This window comes from Pollachius pollachius, assembly GCF_949987615.1.
Source record: "Pollachius pollachius genome assembly, chromosome: 15".
NCBI classification, from domain to species: Eukaryota; Metazoa; Chordata; class Actinopteri; order Gadiformes; family Gadidae; genus Pollachius; species Pollachius pollachius.
Genome location: NC_136948.1, coordinates 9,928,834 through 9,944,703, shown reverse-complemented (window position 1 = coordinate 9,944,703; position 15,870 = coordinate 9,928,834). Strand labels below are relative to the sequence as shown.

The following is a 15,870-nucleotide window of genomic DNA, read 5'->3' as shown; positions in this document are numbered from 1 at the left end:
GTGTGTGTGTGTGTCTGGGTGCGTGCATGTGCGTACCTATGTGTGTCTGCGCGCGCGTGTATGTGTGTGCGCGCGCGCCCGCGGGTGTTTGTGTGTATGTGTGTGTGTTAACGTGATTCTGTGTATGCGAGTGTGTGTGAGGTCATTCTGCTTATGTGCATGCTGTAATTGTGTGTGTGTGTGTGTGTGTGTGTGTGCGCTCCATTACATGCTGTAATTGTGTGTGTGTTGGTTATCAAAGCATTCAGTATCAGAAGATCAGGCTTTACAGGGATTAACTGAGGGGGGCGTGGGGGTTGGATGGGGGCGCTGTTTGGCCGCTTCACGCAGCATTAAAGGTTAACATTTTCAGAAACTTTTGCCTTCTATTCAACGCTATGATTAATTATAATAAAGTCAATGAAACCGCTGGAAATCCGAGTATGGGAAAATGCCCCTATGCTGGTGATTTGATCTAGAGATAGACTTCTCATTGGCTGTTTTGCCGTTGGCGTCGGCTGCGTAAAATGACCTCCATGCAGCGGATGACGGTAATAGTGTAACGCAATGAAAGGTGGTGTAATAAAGGAAGGCAGCATGGGAGAACATAGCTTGGGTTTGAACCAAACACATGTAGGATCAAATAAATAATCAGACGTCATCGCTTCAACTTTCAAATCATTTATTTATAGTGCTGTAAAGAAAGAAAACCTATGATACATGAACTACCTTGGGCAATAAAAGCTGTCTGCTGAGGAGTCATTGATGCATCATTATCATTTGTATCAATAGCATTGAATGATTAAATAAAGTCATCCACACAGCAGTTTCCTCTGTGTTACAAAGGGGGGAGACGGAACCCATTACATCCCAACACTCTAGTTGTACTCTTTGAAATCAATATCGTAAATGTGTGTGCATGGTGTTTAGTGTGAGGCGTGTGGGTATTGTGTTTTGTTTGTATGATTCCGGTGTAGACAACAAGGAAAAATAATAACGATAATTCAAAACTTCTCCCGGCCCTCTTTGACCAGAAGTCCCTTGGGGGGGGGGGGGGGGGGGTCACATGAGCTTTAGAGTTCTGTTCACTGCGAAAAGAAATGTGTCATATTACCTTGAAAAAAAAAAAGATGAGGTTCTAATTGGACAATGTTTGGGTGAACCCACCCCTACTGTTGTTGATTCATCCCAACTGGGCACAGGTTTTGTCCAACAGAATATATATATATATATATATATATATATTTTAATTGAACTCTCGTTAATATACAATAACAACAAGTATTACGGGGAGCCCCATTCTTCTTCTTTTCCTAATTCATCTTCCAGTTACCGGTCAGCAAATAAATTATAAACACAATAAATAAAAATGTCGTTTTTGTCTTCTAAATAGATTTGTTGGTTAGGGTTGATTCTTATTCGTCCCTGTGCTGGGAGGGGGGGGGGGGCAGAGTATTTAACAAAATTCTACTCTAAGACGAAGTATCTAAAACGATACTTTGAGAAATATTATGTAAATGTTTTGACAAGACACTAAGGACCAAATGTGATTACATTATATGACTTGATAAAAAATATTTGCGGGACAAAAGCATTACTTCAAGCCAATCATTCTAAAATGGCAATTAGCATTCCAATTGCGCCTTTCTTTTATACATTTGAATGACAGTGATGAAGAGACTGAAAGTGATAGTCGGAGAGCGAGTGAGAGAGAGCCATTGTTTAAGTATTAGAGTATCATAACTCCATGACAATATTACACCCGATGACTTTTACAGAGTTACGTCAACAAAGTCATGGATTTTAGTTGAGCAATAGTATATGGTGCACCACACAGGACATAAGGACTTTAATTCCAATTGCTCATCATACCCATTGCAGCCTGTCAACTATTGTCCCAAGAGTTTCCATTCAGGGAGCTCATCCCATTGGCTCTTTCACCGTGGGGTTATAAATCACATCATGGAGCAAGATGGCATACTAGCCCAAGCCAGATAGACTGTTTTGACAGCAGTCGGAGACCACTTTTTATATTAGACCGCTGTGTGCAAGAGTTCATTTATCTCAAATGTCAATCTGGTACCAAGTCAGCATTCCTCTTATGGTCAGTTGATTGCGCCGAAATGGCCAAACGACTTCTGAGTGACCCTGTGCATCAGGATCATTGCACGTTGGCTAACGTAACGGAATGGATTTCATGGTATGTCATCTTCCTGATGGTGTTCAACACGCCATGTGACCGCCATAACCAATCAATAGCTATAAGAACAATAACCCTTTCAACAGAGTCCTCGCGTACAGACGTACACATCGACCGAGTGCAGGGTGGGAAGTGGGAAATGAGAGCGACATGGCCAGCACGCTGTCCCTTAGGACAACAACCTCCACTGACGCTGCTTCCATAACCAGCACCAACCAAGCACAGATGCTGCCGCAGTTCACCGGGTTGGAAGCTTGCAGCTCTGCGCTTTATATTTTTTGTGGTTTCAGTTTTTAAAATACGCAAAGCCTGTGAAACGAGGCAAATGAGGTCAGAGCTTCTGGACTAGTATCTTTGGGACACACATAAAATACTGCGACTATCATGAATTCAATAGACCATGTCTTCTTCTCCGGGGAGAAACCGTTGCAGATTCCCTTCTGTACTTCTGAACTTTTGTAGGTTGAGTATCAAACAAGTGCGCTTGTATTCATCAGTATTTTGTAAATTATTTGACTTGTAGATATAAAAGAGAATTATCCATTAAGGAAACATTTGTATACAATATCAAACCAATATCCTTTTTTTATCTCGAAAGGGGATTTTCGTCAAATTAAATAATGTTTGGCGTAAATTTGTGGGCCTATTTATTTATTGAAAAAGTCAATCATTTTCATTTGACTGGCGAACACTTGACAAAGTGCTTGATTATCAGGCCAAAAATACACAATATCTATATTTACACGATAAACCCATTGAACAGTTAAAGTGAACTCACTCCAGTCCTACACAGTAACAAAACCACTTTACATTTGTGTCACAACACTCAGAGGCATAACCCTGACCATTGTCTTGTCCCAATTTTAATATATCTGCTAGAGAGAAAGAAAAACAATACTTTCTAAGTGCAATCAATCACTGACACGTCCGTTTCCTGGAAGCCAGGCGTATAACAATTCTATGGGGAAACCGTGGGTTCACACTGAGGGCCAAGAGGACTGAAAATGTCAACGTTTGGAACGGCTCGACTCGTTCTCTGGGGATAATTACGTCATCTACGCAAACGGGTCACCTAAAAACACAACACAACACCGGACGAGCCGCTGTGGTCGCTGGGCCGTCCAGTGGCGTGCTAAGACGCTTCTACGTACGGGCTCATTCCTAGTCGGATTGGGAGAACTCCATTGACAAGTTAAGCAAGAGTGATTCAATCTCGTAATTGAGACATAAATCATTTCTAAAAAACGGGTAAAGAAAAAAAAACAAAAAAACAACAGCCCTCAACCCCAAATAAATCGGAATAGTCGTAGTCATCGTGGGCCAGAGGAAGTTAGACATAGCTCAATGTTTGGCTTTGGCTCAAGAGGCCAAATCTTACATGTCATGAGGAACCCAACCAAGTTATATTTTTGGCAGATTCCGGAAGGACAACCAGCTCATCTTCAGCGAGCTTCATCCCCGGAGGGATACTACGGTATGTCTACGTGATGACGTAGCCTTGTCACATCCGTCACAAGCCTACAGGCCCTGCAAGGCTAAACCAGCCCCTACGGTCATGCGTTGTGGTTTGTGTAAAGAGTGAATGTATGTGTATGTATAAAGTCAATAGAATGGGAGTGCTTGAGTTAATGACCAGCGCCCCCCATCACACCTCCACCGGCCAAGGGCACGCCATGGAGTATTCCGGTAAAGGGGGTGAGGGGGGGGTTGGTTAGCGATATCACTGTTGGTCTCTAAAAGGAGCCCTTCAGAAAAAAACAAAAACGATTACAAGAATAACATTTTTTTGAGGCTGCAGAGAGGCAGTGGACAGGCAACCAGAAGACCACCACTCCATCTCTAGCCCTCTCCGTCTCTCTCCACGCTAGGCCCCTCTCGTTTCCCACCATCACCTTTCATCTGGGTCCATTCGCCCACTGTTTAATTTACAAGCAAGGGGTGTCTGTCCGTCCGTCTGTCTGTGCTTTCTTCTGGAGCGTTGGGCTTGACGACCGGCTCCTTTCCTTGACGACGACAAAATGGTGAATTTCGAAAGTTGGGGGATGAGGGGTGGGGGAAACACGCTCTGTGAGGTCCACAAGGAGAATTTAAAGATGTGTTTTATCTCAGCTGAAGTATTCACGGTGCCAGGCCCACCGAGTCACAGTTCCACGGCGTCTTCCCTGCTCCTTCACTGATCAGGCTTGGGTGTGGGCGTCGATAATGATGTGCTGATCAGCCATAGACAGGTGTGGTTGTTGTCGAGTACTGGTATCCTAAGTGGGTGGTGTGGTCCATGCATGTCTGCGTGTTTATGTGCGTTATAGGCATAGGATATACCAAAATAGACTTTTCTTTTCAATCAGGACGAGAAAAAGACCAGTGTACATTGTCGTTGGTTAATAATTGGTTATTAACACCAGATCATTTTCGTATCCCCGTCAGAAATTAATCTAGTGTGGCAGATCCCGATAGATCTAGATATCTCCACTGCTAAGCGTATCATTGGATTATGCTCCTCGGACCCAATCATCGGTCGCCATATTGGATCGCCGTTTTATAGCACGTGTGTGTAATATATGCGTACGTGTGTACATGTATGTCATGTGACAGCCTAACAGTTTTGCAACAACCTTTCCCTATCTTCATCTCCTTCATTCTTTTCTCTAAACGTCAAAGTGTGTGGCATACAAGTTTTGTGGATGTAACCATCTGCATCTTTCTGAATACTTGAGGATAACATTGTGTGTGTCTGTGTGCATGTGTGCGCGCGCGCGCGTGCATGTGTGTGTGTGTGTGTGTATGAGGTGTGTACTGGCGTGTGTGGGCGTGCGTGGTCACGGCGTGCTATAGAAGGCGTCCTGGTTGAGGTTGTTGTTGAGGTTGCTGGCCTTCATGCTGTAGTAGCCGCTGAAGCGCGGCTCGGGCTCTGCGATGCGCAGCACCCGGGCGTGGTTGTTTTGGCCGGGCCGCGGCGGCGGGGACAGGGCCTGGTCCTCCGGGGAGGAGGGCGAGGCCAGGCCACTCCGCGGGCCGAGCCCGGAGAACAGCCGGTTGTTCAGACACTGGGCCTGCGGGGGGGGAACACGGGACACGATTGAACACTCAGAATACTCGGCTTGACAATAATAATACAAAAGTACCAAGAACTGAGGACGATAAGATCATTAACGTTGAAGTTAATATATATAAGTTCAAGTATGTGCGTTGGATGCGTAAGCATTACAAATTTAACCTGAATTAGAGATCAAATATTATGAGTTATGTTCGATAATGTGTATGCGTGAGTGTTTTTGCCTGCGTTTGCAGTACACACCTTGCACTGCAGGGGGAGCCAGCGCCTCCGGTGGGAGGTGTAGAGCAGAGCCGAGACCAGGAGGAGGAGGAGAAGCAGGAGGGGCAGCACCACCCACATGACGGTGGTGGCCGTCAGCTCCGTCCCGCTGGCCCCCGGCCCCCCCTGGGATCCCCCTCTGGGGGAGCCGGATAGGAAGGGCATCTGGAGCCCGCCCACGTCACCTGGGGAACCGACACAACGGGGGGGTGACTGGGCTGATCTCAGGCCGGGGACGGATCACTGTGCTTTGAAGCGTCCTCCCGAAAAAAACGTATTCTGTTGAATCGGGTGTTGTCATCTTTGTGGGGACACAATCAAAGCCCTGAACACAGAATGTATAATACTGGTTGTGATTGGCCGGACCCGGGCCAGGTCTGTCTGAACAGGAGGAGGGCCGGCAGCATATGCCAGAGTAAATAAAACATGAGCTTGCAGATTCGTCTGGTTCCCGGGCCTAATTGAATTCCTAATAAACAGCCATATTTCCATCGTTGGTTTGAAGTGAGACTTCCATGTTCCTACCCGACCGTCGTGCCATTGCTAAGGACAACCGATCAGGTTCTTCAGTGGACTTCAACTCACTGAGTCGTTTCTACAACGTGTGTAAAGATTTGCTTGAACAAAACACGCATGTTGCAAAATAGGAGATCACGAATGAACAAACACTTTGACCAAACAATACAATTCCTCCTCGACTAATATGTGTCCGGCTAAGGACTGGTAGCCAGATGCCTCTGTTGTGCTCGCCTCCTTTACAGGACAGGGCTAGTGAGTATGGGTGGTACCTCTGAAACGGGGCAGGTCGTTGGGGCTGTGGGAGGGGTGGTCCCAGGCCGCAGGTTTCCGTTCCCCCGTCAAGTCCGTTTTCTCAATCGGTACGTTGGTTGGAGAGAAGGACTCTGCAAAGGCGCACACACGTGGAAACACACACAATTAATACACAACCACACAAAAATGCGTTGACACACAAGAATGTACTCACACACACACACAAGTATACACACAACAAAGCACAAGATTACACCCGCATACACACACACACACACACACAAAAGTATACAGACACAACCAAGCACAAGAGTTCACCCACACAGGCCCGCAAAAATGCACACACACAAAACTGTATGATTAAACATTTAAGCCTTGATTAAAAACAGCAGATGTTCCTTGTCATTTAAGGGACATTTAAACTAAATGTCATGCGCTCGTTCTAATCCCATAATTTAACAGTGTAGTACAGCTTGAGGTTAATCACCTTGCAGACATGAAATGAATGGCGTAAATAAATGGAATAAATAAAATTTACGGAAAATACAACTCCCACTTAGCTGAAAATGTCAAAGTTCTAAGGAAAATAATAAATCAACTGCATCTATTAATTAAGACCGCTCAGAGTGCTTAACGCAAGGGAAGGCAATTTGTTTTAGAGGCATTTTTTGTCATATTTGTAAAAATGCTTGTTACGTCCCGAAAGGGATCGATAAATCAAATGAAACCATAAATACCACGTTCAGTATCTTTGGCTGACGCAGGCCAGCAATAAGCCCGTCCAATCTGATTGGATGTCCTACCTGTCCGTCTCCCTGCCTGCCTACCGGGTACCTGGGCGGACTCTGCCCTTGCACTCATTGCGCAAGACCGGAGTATTAGCTTCAGTGCTCCGTACGTGTGCGTGCGTGCATGTGTGTGTGTATGGGTGTGTGTGTGTCTGTGTGCACGCTCATGTCTGTATTCCATACCTATGCAAATGGGACTGGGTGTGTTTGCGTGCGTGTGTGTGTGTGTGCGTGCTAATGTGTGTGCGTGTGCATGCTAATGTGTGTATTCCATGTATTCCATACCTAAGCAAATTGGACAGCAGCTGCCCTCCTTGGCGAGGGGCTTGTCGCAGGGCGCAGCCTGGGCAGGGCAGGACACGGTGGAGCACAGCGTCTGTCCCGCCAGGCAGTAGCAGTGGGTGCAGGCGTCGATGTCCCAGCGCTCCTCGTCAGAGTACTGCCGCCCGTTGAAGTGGCAGGCGGCCGCCCCCGCCGGCACGTTGGGCTGGGTGGGGGAGTCTGGGGGGGGAGATAGGGAGGGGGGAGGGTGGGAGAGAGAGAGATAGGGAGAGGTGGGGAGAGGGAGAGAGAGCGAGAGGGCGAGGAAAGAGAAAGAGGTGCGAGAGAGAGACAGACAGACAGACAGACAGAGAGAAAGAGATGAGCGAGAGATAGAGAGAGAGGGAGAGAAAGAGAGCGAGCAGGAGCGAGAGATACAGGAGTGAGAGACAGGGAATGAGAGAGAGGAGAGAGAAAGAGAGAGACGAGAGAGAGAGAGAGAGAGAGAGAGAGAGAGAGAGAGAGAGGGAGATTAATTTTTCATATAACTTAAAAACAAGAGTTGATTTACCAAGGGGCCGAACAAAGAAGACCAAAATAAAAACGGACACACAATCAGAGTAAGTGATTATAGAAAATCAAGCTAATCAGAGACAAAGAGATAAAAAAAAAAGAAATATGGTTTTGAAGGCAAGTTTTAAATGTGTCAATAGTGGGGCCTTCCTGGTGTGAAGGGTAGCCTGTTCCAGAGTCTAGGGGCTGCCCATGGTAAAGCACAGTCACCCAGAGACAAAACATGTAGGAACCCTGGGGCTTAAAAAATTATTCACCTGTTACTCAAGTCAACCTCAGGGTTCAGAGAGTTAATTAATATTTAGATTATAATATTAATTGAATTGAATTAAGATAAGCTGGTATTTAAAGGCTACTGAATTCCAGAGGGCTAATTCAGGTGTGAGAGCAAAAATTTTTTACAAGAGAAGAAATCATGGTGAAAATAAAATAAAGTATTTCTAAGTTGATACAGCAGTAGCAATGGAAATGTTAAGCAACTTTTCTAAGCATTATAGGCCGTGGAGGTACACATTAGCCTGAGATGCTACATTATTGAAACGATGCATTATTCATCACATCGTCTTGGATCCTTATCACAGCTTAGAGGTATCGACTAGATGTGACCAAGCACATGCCCAAATGCAAAATGACATGAGGGTGGTGAGGGGATAACAGGGTTTCTCCGCAGCAGTCTTAGATAAGGTCAAGGTGCAGACACTGGCTTCATCCGAATCCCAACACTAGCATACTGCGCAGTAGGCCAGAGTAGTCATGTGTCCAAAAATGCATTTGCGCAAATTATGCAAAAGAAACAGTGTACCAAAAGGTACCCGGATAGCTTTCTATTAACGGCGAAATTTGTTTTGTGCAAACTACGGGCAGTACACAACACACAATTCCGGTTAATAATACATACACAAAAAAAATGCATACTTGGTAACAGTATACAATAAGGGTTCAGTATTGAACCAATAATTAACATAATTAAATAAGGTAATAAGAATTAATTAACCGTTAACGTACAGTTCATTAACTGTTAACTAATGGTGTAGTAATCATAGAACAAATGGTATTCATGTCTAATAATGGTGTTCATTTTGACCAAGGTATTAATTTATACATTATTCCATGGGACCCTAACCCACTAAACCTCAACCTAACTAAAACCCTAACCATAACCCCTATGCTAATGCTACATAGCAACGCTTAATACTTCATTACCTTATGTTAATCAATGTTTACTAGACCATGGGTAAACTGTTAATTAACTGTTAGTCCATGGTTACACAATGCTTATTAATGCATTTACTAATATCAATCAATGGTTAATTATTGTACCATTATTGTTAAGCATTACATCATACTTTAATCTGCGCGCAAACCAATAGTAGTCCTTAAAACATTCCACCCTGTGTTAGTACCGCAGGTTGGGCCACAGCCATGTCGTGTGTTTCCATGGTAAATGGTAAATGGACTGCATTTATATTGCACTTTTTGGCCACCCAAAGTGCTTTATAATTATTGCCTAACATTCACCCATTCACACACATTCACACACCGACGGCGGCGTCAGCCATGCAAGGCGACAGCCAGCTTGTCGGCAGCAATCAGGGTGAGGTGCTTTGCTCAGGGACGCCTCGCCACTCGGGCGCTAGGAGGAGCCCGGGATCGAACCAGCAACCTTGCGGTCACCAGCCGACCCGCTCCACCTCCTGAGCACACACACCACCCCCTTGCGTCGCGGCGGGCTGCAGTGTCCTCACCCAGGCAGTAGGGGCAGCACTGGCCCTTCTTGAGCAGCGGCCGCTGGCAGAAGGTGGGCGGGCAGGTCTCGGTGAAGCAGCCGATGGCGCCCGCCGCGCACATGCAGCTGGTGCACGAGTCGGGCTTCCAGGACTCGCCGGGCAGGAACATGTCCCCGCCGCCGACGCTGTGGCACAGAGACCCCGCCCCGCCAGAGCTGGGGGAGGGGGAGGAGTCAGGGTCGCCGCCGCCGGGCAGGGCGCCCATCGTGGGAGTGCTTTGCTCTGTGGAGGCACACACACGCAAACGCACACACGCAGGAGTACACGCAGGCACGTCACAGAGAGACGCATGCACACACACACACACACACGCACACGCAGGCCGCCACACACACACACACACACACACACAAACACAATATGAGTTACTTGAGGTGCCGCAGAATGAGGACCATATCTCACCAGAACATAAGGACGGCAAACTAGAAATGTCCGTGCATGACCTTTAACAGTGGGGTAGCTGGCGACACAGCAAAATGTCACCCTTCTTACATCATTCCTATTGCTACGAGGCACAATATATTACCTTAACCCTGCACATGTTTGGATTATATTGGACATATTTGATTGTACTGGGAGATACGCTGAAAAGCCAAACTTAATCCAGGGTGTAATCCTTCCTTAAAGAAATATTAGGTAACAAACTTAAAAATCTGCCAGGTAGTAATGATGCTCCATTTATGAACAGAAGCACCCAAATGCAGTAGTTCGGTAGTATAAAGTGAGCGGTGCTCTGACCATATCGGTACATGATAATGAAGTTCTCTGCTCTAATGGATATAAACAATATAAGTTGCCCCTTGTCCCACTGATGGCTCAACAGACGGATTATGCACATATGCTACGTTATGTAAAGAAATGTGGGTGTGCGTGTGTGTGTTGGTTTTTTTAGCACTTATGTATTCCCCATCATTATTTGAGCGAACTTCTTCACCTCCAGACAGCGTAAAAAACCTGCACACAGATGTCTGCCGTCACATTCACACCTGTCCTACACCACTGCCAAATGTGTGTGTGTATGTGTGTGTGTGTGTGGGTGTGTGTGTGTGTGTGGGTGTGTGCATAAAGGCATGTAAATATGTTTGTGTGCATGGGTGCTTGTGTGTGTGCGTGTATGCACTAGTGAACTTGGCTCTCCTTGCAACAAACAACTGTTGGTACTTGCCAGCATTTCCAGATGCTGCTGAGACAATGCAGGCAACGTTACTGTCTCCCTCTAATAAACCAACTGGTAAACAAAGAACTAAAAGGATTTAAATTGTGTTTCGGTTCACAAACTCGTAAACAAGCACACATGCAACAAAACTTGGGAAGTTTCAATACACTTTTCCCAAGTTGGATTCTCCTAATAGACTCAAAATAGAGCTCAAATAGAGAAAGGTGTTTTATGATGGAAACATTGTAAATTTCACGTCAGTAAGCTTTTTTTTTTATCTTTGTTTACATGCCAATTTATTTCAGAAACATAATTTTTTTATGTTTAAGGAATAATTGAGGAATGATTCCCCAAAACAATATAATATTCTCAAATCTGTTTAATGGGCCTACTCTTGCACGGTTTGAAGTTTTTGTAAGATTTAGACAAAACTGTGTAAGCCTTCATTGTCAGGCTTATAGATCTCTCAGAAAGGCTGGTTTTTGCTCTTGCATACAAATCAGTTGATGTACGTTTAAATACAGAAAAATAAAACAAATAACATTGATTATTGAAGGGTGGTTAAAAGGGTTAAGTTTAATAAATTAATGTATACAAAACACAGTAAAGAAAAGTGCTTTCATGTTAATTCCTATCTCCAACCTCTGAACGTTTTGCTGTTCAAGTTCTCAGTATTCAGAGGCTGCTTACCCTCAGAGTTCTTTGTTTAACACAAACGTACCATCTTTTGTAACCATAATTAAAAGAAATGTACTCTGACGGTCAATCATTCCATTAAACGTCAATTAATCCTTTAAAAATAAAGGTTTGGAATAGCAAATATATTTCCAGATTTAACCAAGTTTGTAGACTTCTTTCAATCCTTATTCAGACCTCGAAATGAACTCAATATTTCAAATTCCATACATTTCCATACTTCCCGGCCCTTCGTAGGAACACTGCACTACACCTACAACTTGTTTGCGAGTGTATCTCCAGACTAAGACATGATCCATGACTGAATGCGCGGTGCGCAGTGCGAGAAACAGTGGCCAATGACCCTTTATATGGGCCCACTTACCAGGGCAGTGCGGGCAGCAGGAGTCGTGGCTTCTGATTGGCTGCTGGCACAGCAGGGGCGGGCAGGCCTCGCTCTCGCACAGGGTCTGGCCCCGCCTGCAGGTGCACTGGCTGCAGGGGTCCATGTTCCACACCTCCCCCCCAGAGAACAGCTCTCCCCCGGGGGACACACACACAGAGGAGTCCGCCGGAACCCCCCCCAGGGCCGGGGTGGGGAGCGGTATGGGGGAGTCTGGAGAGGCGGGGGTGGTATGAGAGAGGGAGGGGGAGGAAGAGAGAGACATGGAGGTGAGATGGAGCCAGTGGAGGACATGGCAGAATAAAAGTACGTTGGTGGAAGACACACATTGTCAGGAGTGGTGTGCCTTGGAATGTAAACTAAATTAAACTAAAACTATGAAAATAGTGTAATTGTAGATTGTGCATCACTAAATAAACATCGTTGCTCCAATGCTGTGAGACAAGGAAGTATAAAATGCACAGGGAGCGCAGATTTCGGTTCCTATTTTTTGGCGCGGCCCAAAAAATTAAAACAACGAAATTGCTTTCGAACGGAGCAAAGCACATGGAGGATTTTTCCGCTCGCTTCCTCCCAAGTCCCTTTTGGACGGGAAAATTCTGTTTCCGACATTGGCCCGTGTGGTTTCGGATTAAGACCATGAACAGGAAAGAAGTACTACCGTCCAAAAAGAAAACCCAGCGTTGTGTGGCCACACTGCCAGCATCGACTAGGGTGTTGATTGGAGGATAAACTTGACCAGACAGACCACATGTCCCAGAGGAACCATGGTAAGTTCAACAAGAGTTCAGGGGCCGCGCCCGCTACCGCTCCGGTCTGCAGGGATCAGACTGTTAGCGTCTGTCGTGTTTCTTTGGTGTAGAGCATTGCTCGAACAGGAGAGGGGGGGGGGGGGGGTGAGGGATGAAAGGTTCGATGCATCTTTTTGATGTAGGCGTGCTGCTGCTGCTGCTCTGCAGCATGTCTTCTGTCAAACCAGTAGCTTTAAGTTATCGTGTAGGGATCAGCAGTGACGTGATTTGAGAACATAATGAATTGGACTTTCAGGTCTACGAGACAAACAAGCTATGCTAATGTGATGTCAAGCCAATGCAAGTAGCTACGGTCTGCTGAGATCCAGACAAGGCTGTCGCTACGATGCAACGGGCAAGGCCCTAATGGTAACAGTGTTTGCATGAACAATATCTATCTATCTAACTATCTATCTATCTATCTATCTATCTATATCTATAGATATATATTAATACATTTCTTCTTTCCAAGGCTGCTTAATAGTGAGTTGGCAATTGTAGGCAATTTATACATTTATAAGGTTCCCACTAGTCTATTTTGGCATGTTTTTTGAAAACATGGATTGTTGGACTGCATATCTTCATATACTATACTAGGGATGCAACTTATGATTATTTCCAAGGTCGACTAATCATACAATTCTTTTTTCAGATTCAGCGATTTATGATTTGGTCTGCAAAATGTCATAAATATTCGCAAAGGCCCATTACAAGTTACCAAAGTCCAAAATGATGCTTACTCTGACATGCTCTCAAGTATAACTAAAGTATGTTATGATGATTCATCAAACACGGGAGGGCCAACGCTTTGGTGTGTGGCACATTAAATATGCAACATCGCTTATTATAATACTCACAGCTGTTACACAACAACAACACTAAAAAAGTTGCTTAAAGTTGGCGTGGGTCGTAACCATGGGGATAACATGGCCCCTCTTTCCTAAAACGCTCAGCCCAAAACACATATTTTTTTAATCACATAGTGATTAACATATGTGATTGTTGTTCTGTCCCGAAAACAATCACATATACAGTATATATGTATATATATATATATATATATATATACATATTGGAATTAGAGGAAGAAAATAATTACCCGGACAAGTAGGACAGCATTGCCCTGGCTGGATTGTGGGATTCTCGCACTCAGGAACGGGGCACGAGATCAGGGAACACATCTCTCGGTCGCCATGGCAATAGCAGTCACGGCAGCCATCATGCCAGCTCTCGCCATCGTCGTGACGCAGGCCGTCCATGGACAGACACGCACCCTTACCGCCTGAAGGCGCCTCGGAAGAGACCACTGAAGACGGCGGGGGGGAGGGTGGTACAAATACAAAAAATTTGTTAATTTGTCTTCGTCTTGATAAGATTGAATTTTTAGACTTTACATTAGTGCTCTGCGATTAATCGAATTTTGATCGCGAATTCGATTTTAGCGTTGATCACACAATTAACATAATCGATTTTTTCGATTTTACATTTTTTCAATTTTTTTTTTTTTTATTGTTTTATAGAAAGGGCAGAACAGCTGGATACATATCTGTATATAATTTTAGATACATATCTGTATATCATCATTTTTTTCTTTTTGACCATTTTGTGTATTTTTTTAAGGCGAAATTTCAAGTTCTCAGTTAAAACAAAAAAAAATCGGAGACATGCTGAATAATTACATGTTTTCAAAGTCAAAAATAATCGTTTGAATAATCGTGATTTCAATATTGACCAAAATAACCGTGATTATGATTTCTCCCATAATCGAGCAGCCCTACTTTACATTGATGAATCTTTTCTTGTCAGACTTTAGTAGTCTGTATATTATCCACTCCGATCATGGTTGAACCCACCTCTGCACACACAGCGCAGACAGCCCAGAGTGTCCGTCTCGAAGCCCATTGGACAGGACAGGTCACATGGCACCTCTGGACATTTCTTGCATCTGCAGGTGTCACAGCCGTGCCTGTTCTTACTGAGATTCAGAATCAGAGAGAGCGAGAGTCAGATAAAACAGATAGATTGAGTCAGAGAGAGTCAGAGAGAGACAGAGGGTCGGATAGGGTGACAGAGACAGAGACACACAGAGAGACAGAGAGAGAGAGAGAGAGAGAGAGAGCATTAGAGAGAGAGAGAGAGAGACAGAGACAGACACAGAGAGAGGGAGAGAGAGAGAGAGAGAGAGAAACGGAGGGAGAGGGATTGAGTCAGTGGAGATAATGACAATAAGAAAGAAATTGATATTATGAAGCAGCAACTACTACGTGGGGAAACTGAGGTAAAATATTAACAGTGATTAACATACAAATGAGTTGAGTGTTAATTGATGCCCTTGGCTCCGTCTGTCCCCTGTTTTCAACCCATCTCTAGAAGCAGTAGGCAGACCCAGTACTGTGGCTGTGAACGCAATGCAGAGCTAAGCCTGTGTTTGAAGGCTAGCGAGATGACTAACCTTCAACCTTAATGTACGAGTACAAAAAACAACACGAGAACGAAACGCATGTGAACACAAATACATGGCACTGCACCCACCGTGCTGGATACGTTCAAGACACAATACTATGTTGAATGAGAAGTAGGAACATACAGACAAAAACCTGGTCCAGCCCCATTTAAAGATTGGGAGGGGGGTATTTTTCTTTGATGTAACCAATACCTAATTTAAGAGTAAAGAAAGACCTGCTAGTACGATCCACCCATAGAAACATGCAACAAAGTGTTTGTGTTGTTTATGGAGCACTCCAAGCCAATCCAAAGCACTGATTGCATTTTTGTGGCTGGTTAGCAGTTCAATTATCCTTGATCCCATGACACCGAAGTGCCTCACTCAAAAAACGAAACATTCTTCCGTTTTATGTTTCTTGAAGACATGTCTGTAATTCGCTCAAAAAAACGGAGAGTTGAGAGAAAATTTCCATCAAGCTTATTTTAACCACTGCTCACAAATACTCTGACAAAGGCAGAATGAGTCTTGTGAGTAATGGTACTTGTGGGAGTTGAAGGCAGCACTTTTGGGCACAGGAATATGAACAAATTAAAATTATGAATCCACATGCATCCACACTTCAACAGGAAGGGAAGAGACAGCTCTTGAAATAATTATAATGACACAGGAAGAACACAATCACGCGTGGTATGAAATCACACTCGATGTACGAAAGCAACTAAGACCT

The 15,870-nt window shown here is 44.6% G+C and overlaps 1 protein-coding gene across 1 annotated transcript in view; it reads right to left on the bottom strand.

Annotated features, from left to right (window-relative positions):
• Positions 1 to 644: 644 nt before the first annotated feature.
• crim1 (cysteine rich transmembrane BMP regulator 1 (chordin-like)) overlaps positions 645 to 15,870 on the bottom strand; it is a 76,031-nt gene continuing 60,805 nt past the window's right edge. The window contains exons 10-17 of the mRNA XM_079751798.1: positions 14,551 to 14,672; positions 13,797 to 14,003; positions 11,889 to 12,119; positions 9,631 to 9,894; positions 7,337 to 7,552; positions 6,281 to 6,394; positions 5,475 to 5,677; positions 645 to 5,229 (exon numbers count right to left, since the gene is read on the bottom strand). Coding sequence (XP_079607924.1) covers positions 4,996 to 5,229; positions 5,475 to 5,677; positions 6,281 to 6,394; positions 7,337 to 7,552; positions 9,631 to 9,894; positions 11,889 to 12,119; positions 13,797 to 14,003; positions 14,551 to 14,672 — 1,591 coding nt within the window. The 3' untranslated portion in view covers positions 645 to 4,995. The remainder of the gene's footprint in view (positions 5,230 to 5,474; positions 5,678 to 6,280; positions 6,395 to 7,336; positions 7,553 to 9,630; positions 9,895 to 11,888; positions 12,120 to 13,796; positions 14,004 to 14,550; positions 14,673 to 15,870) is intronic.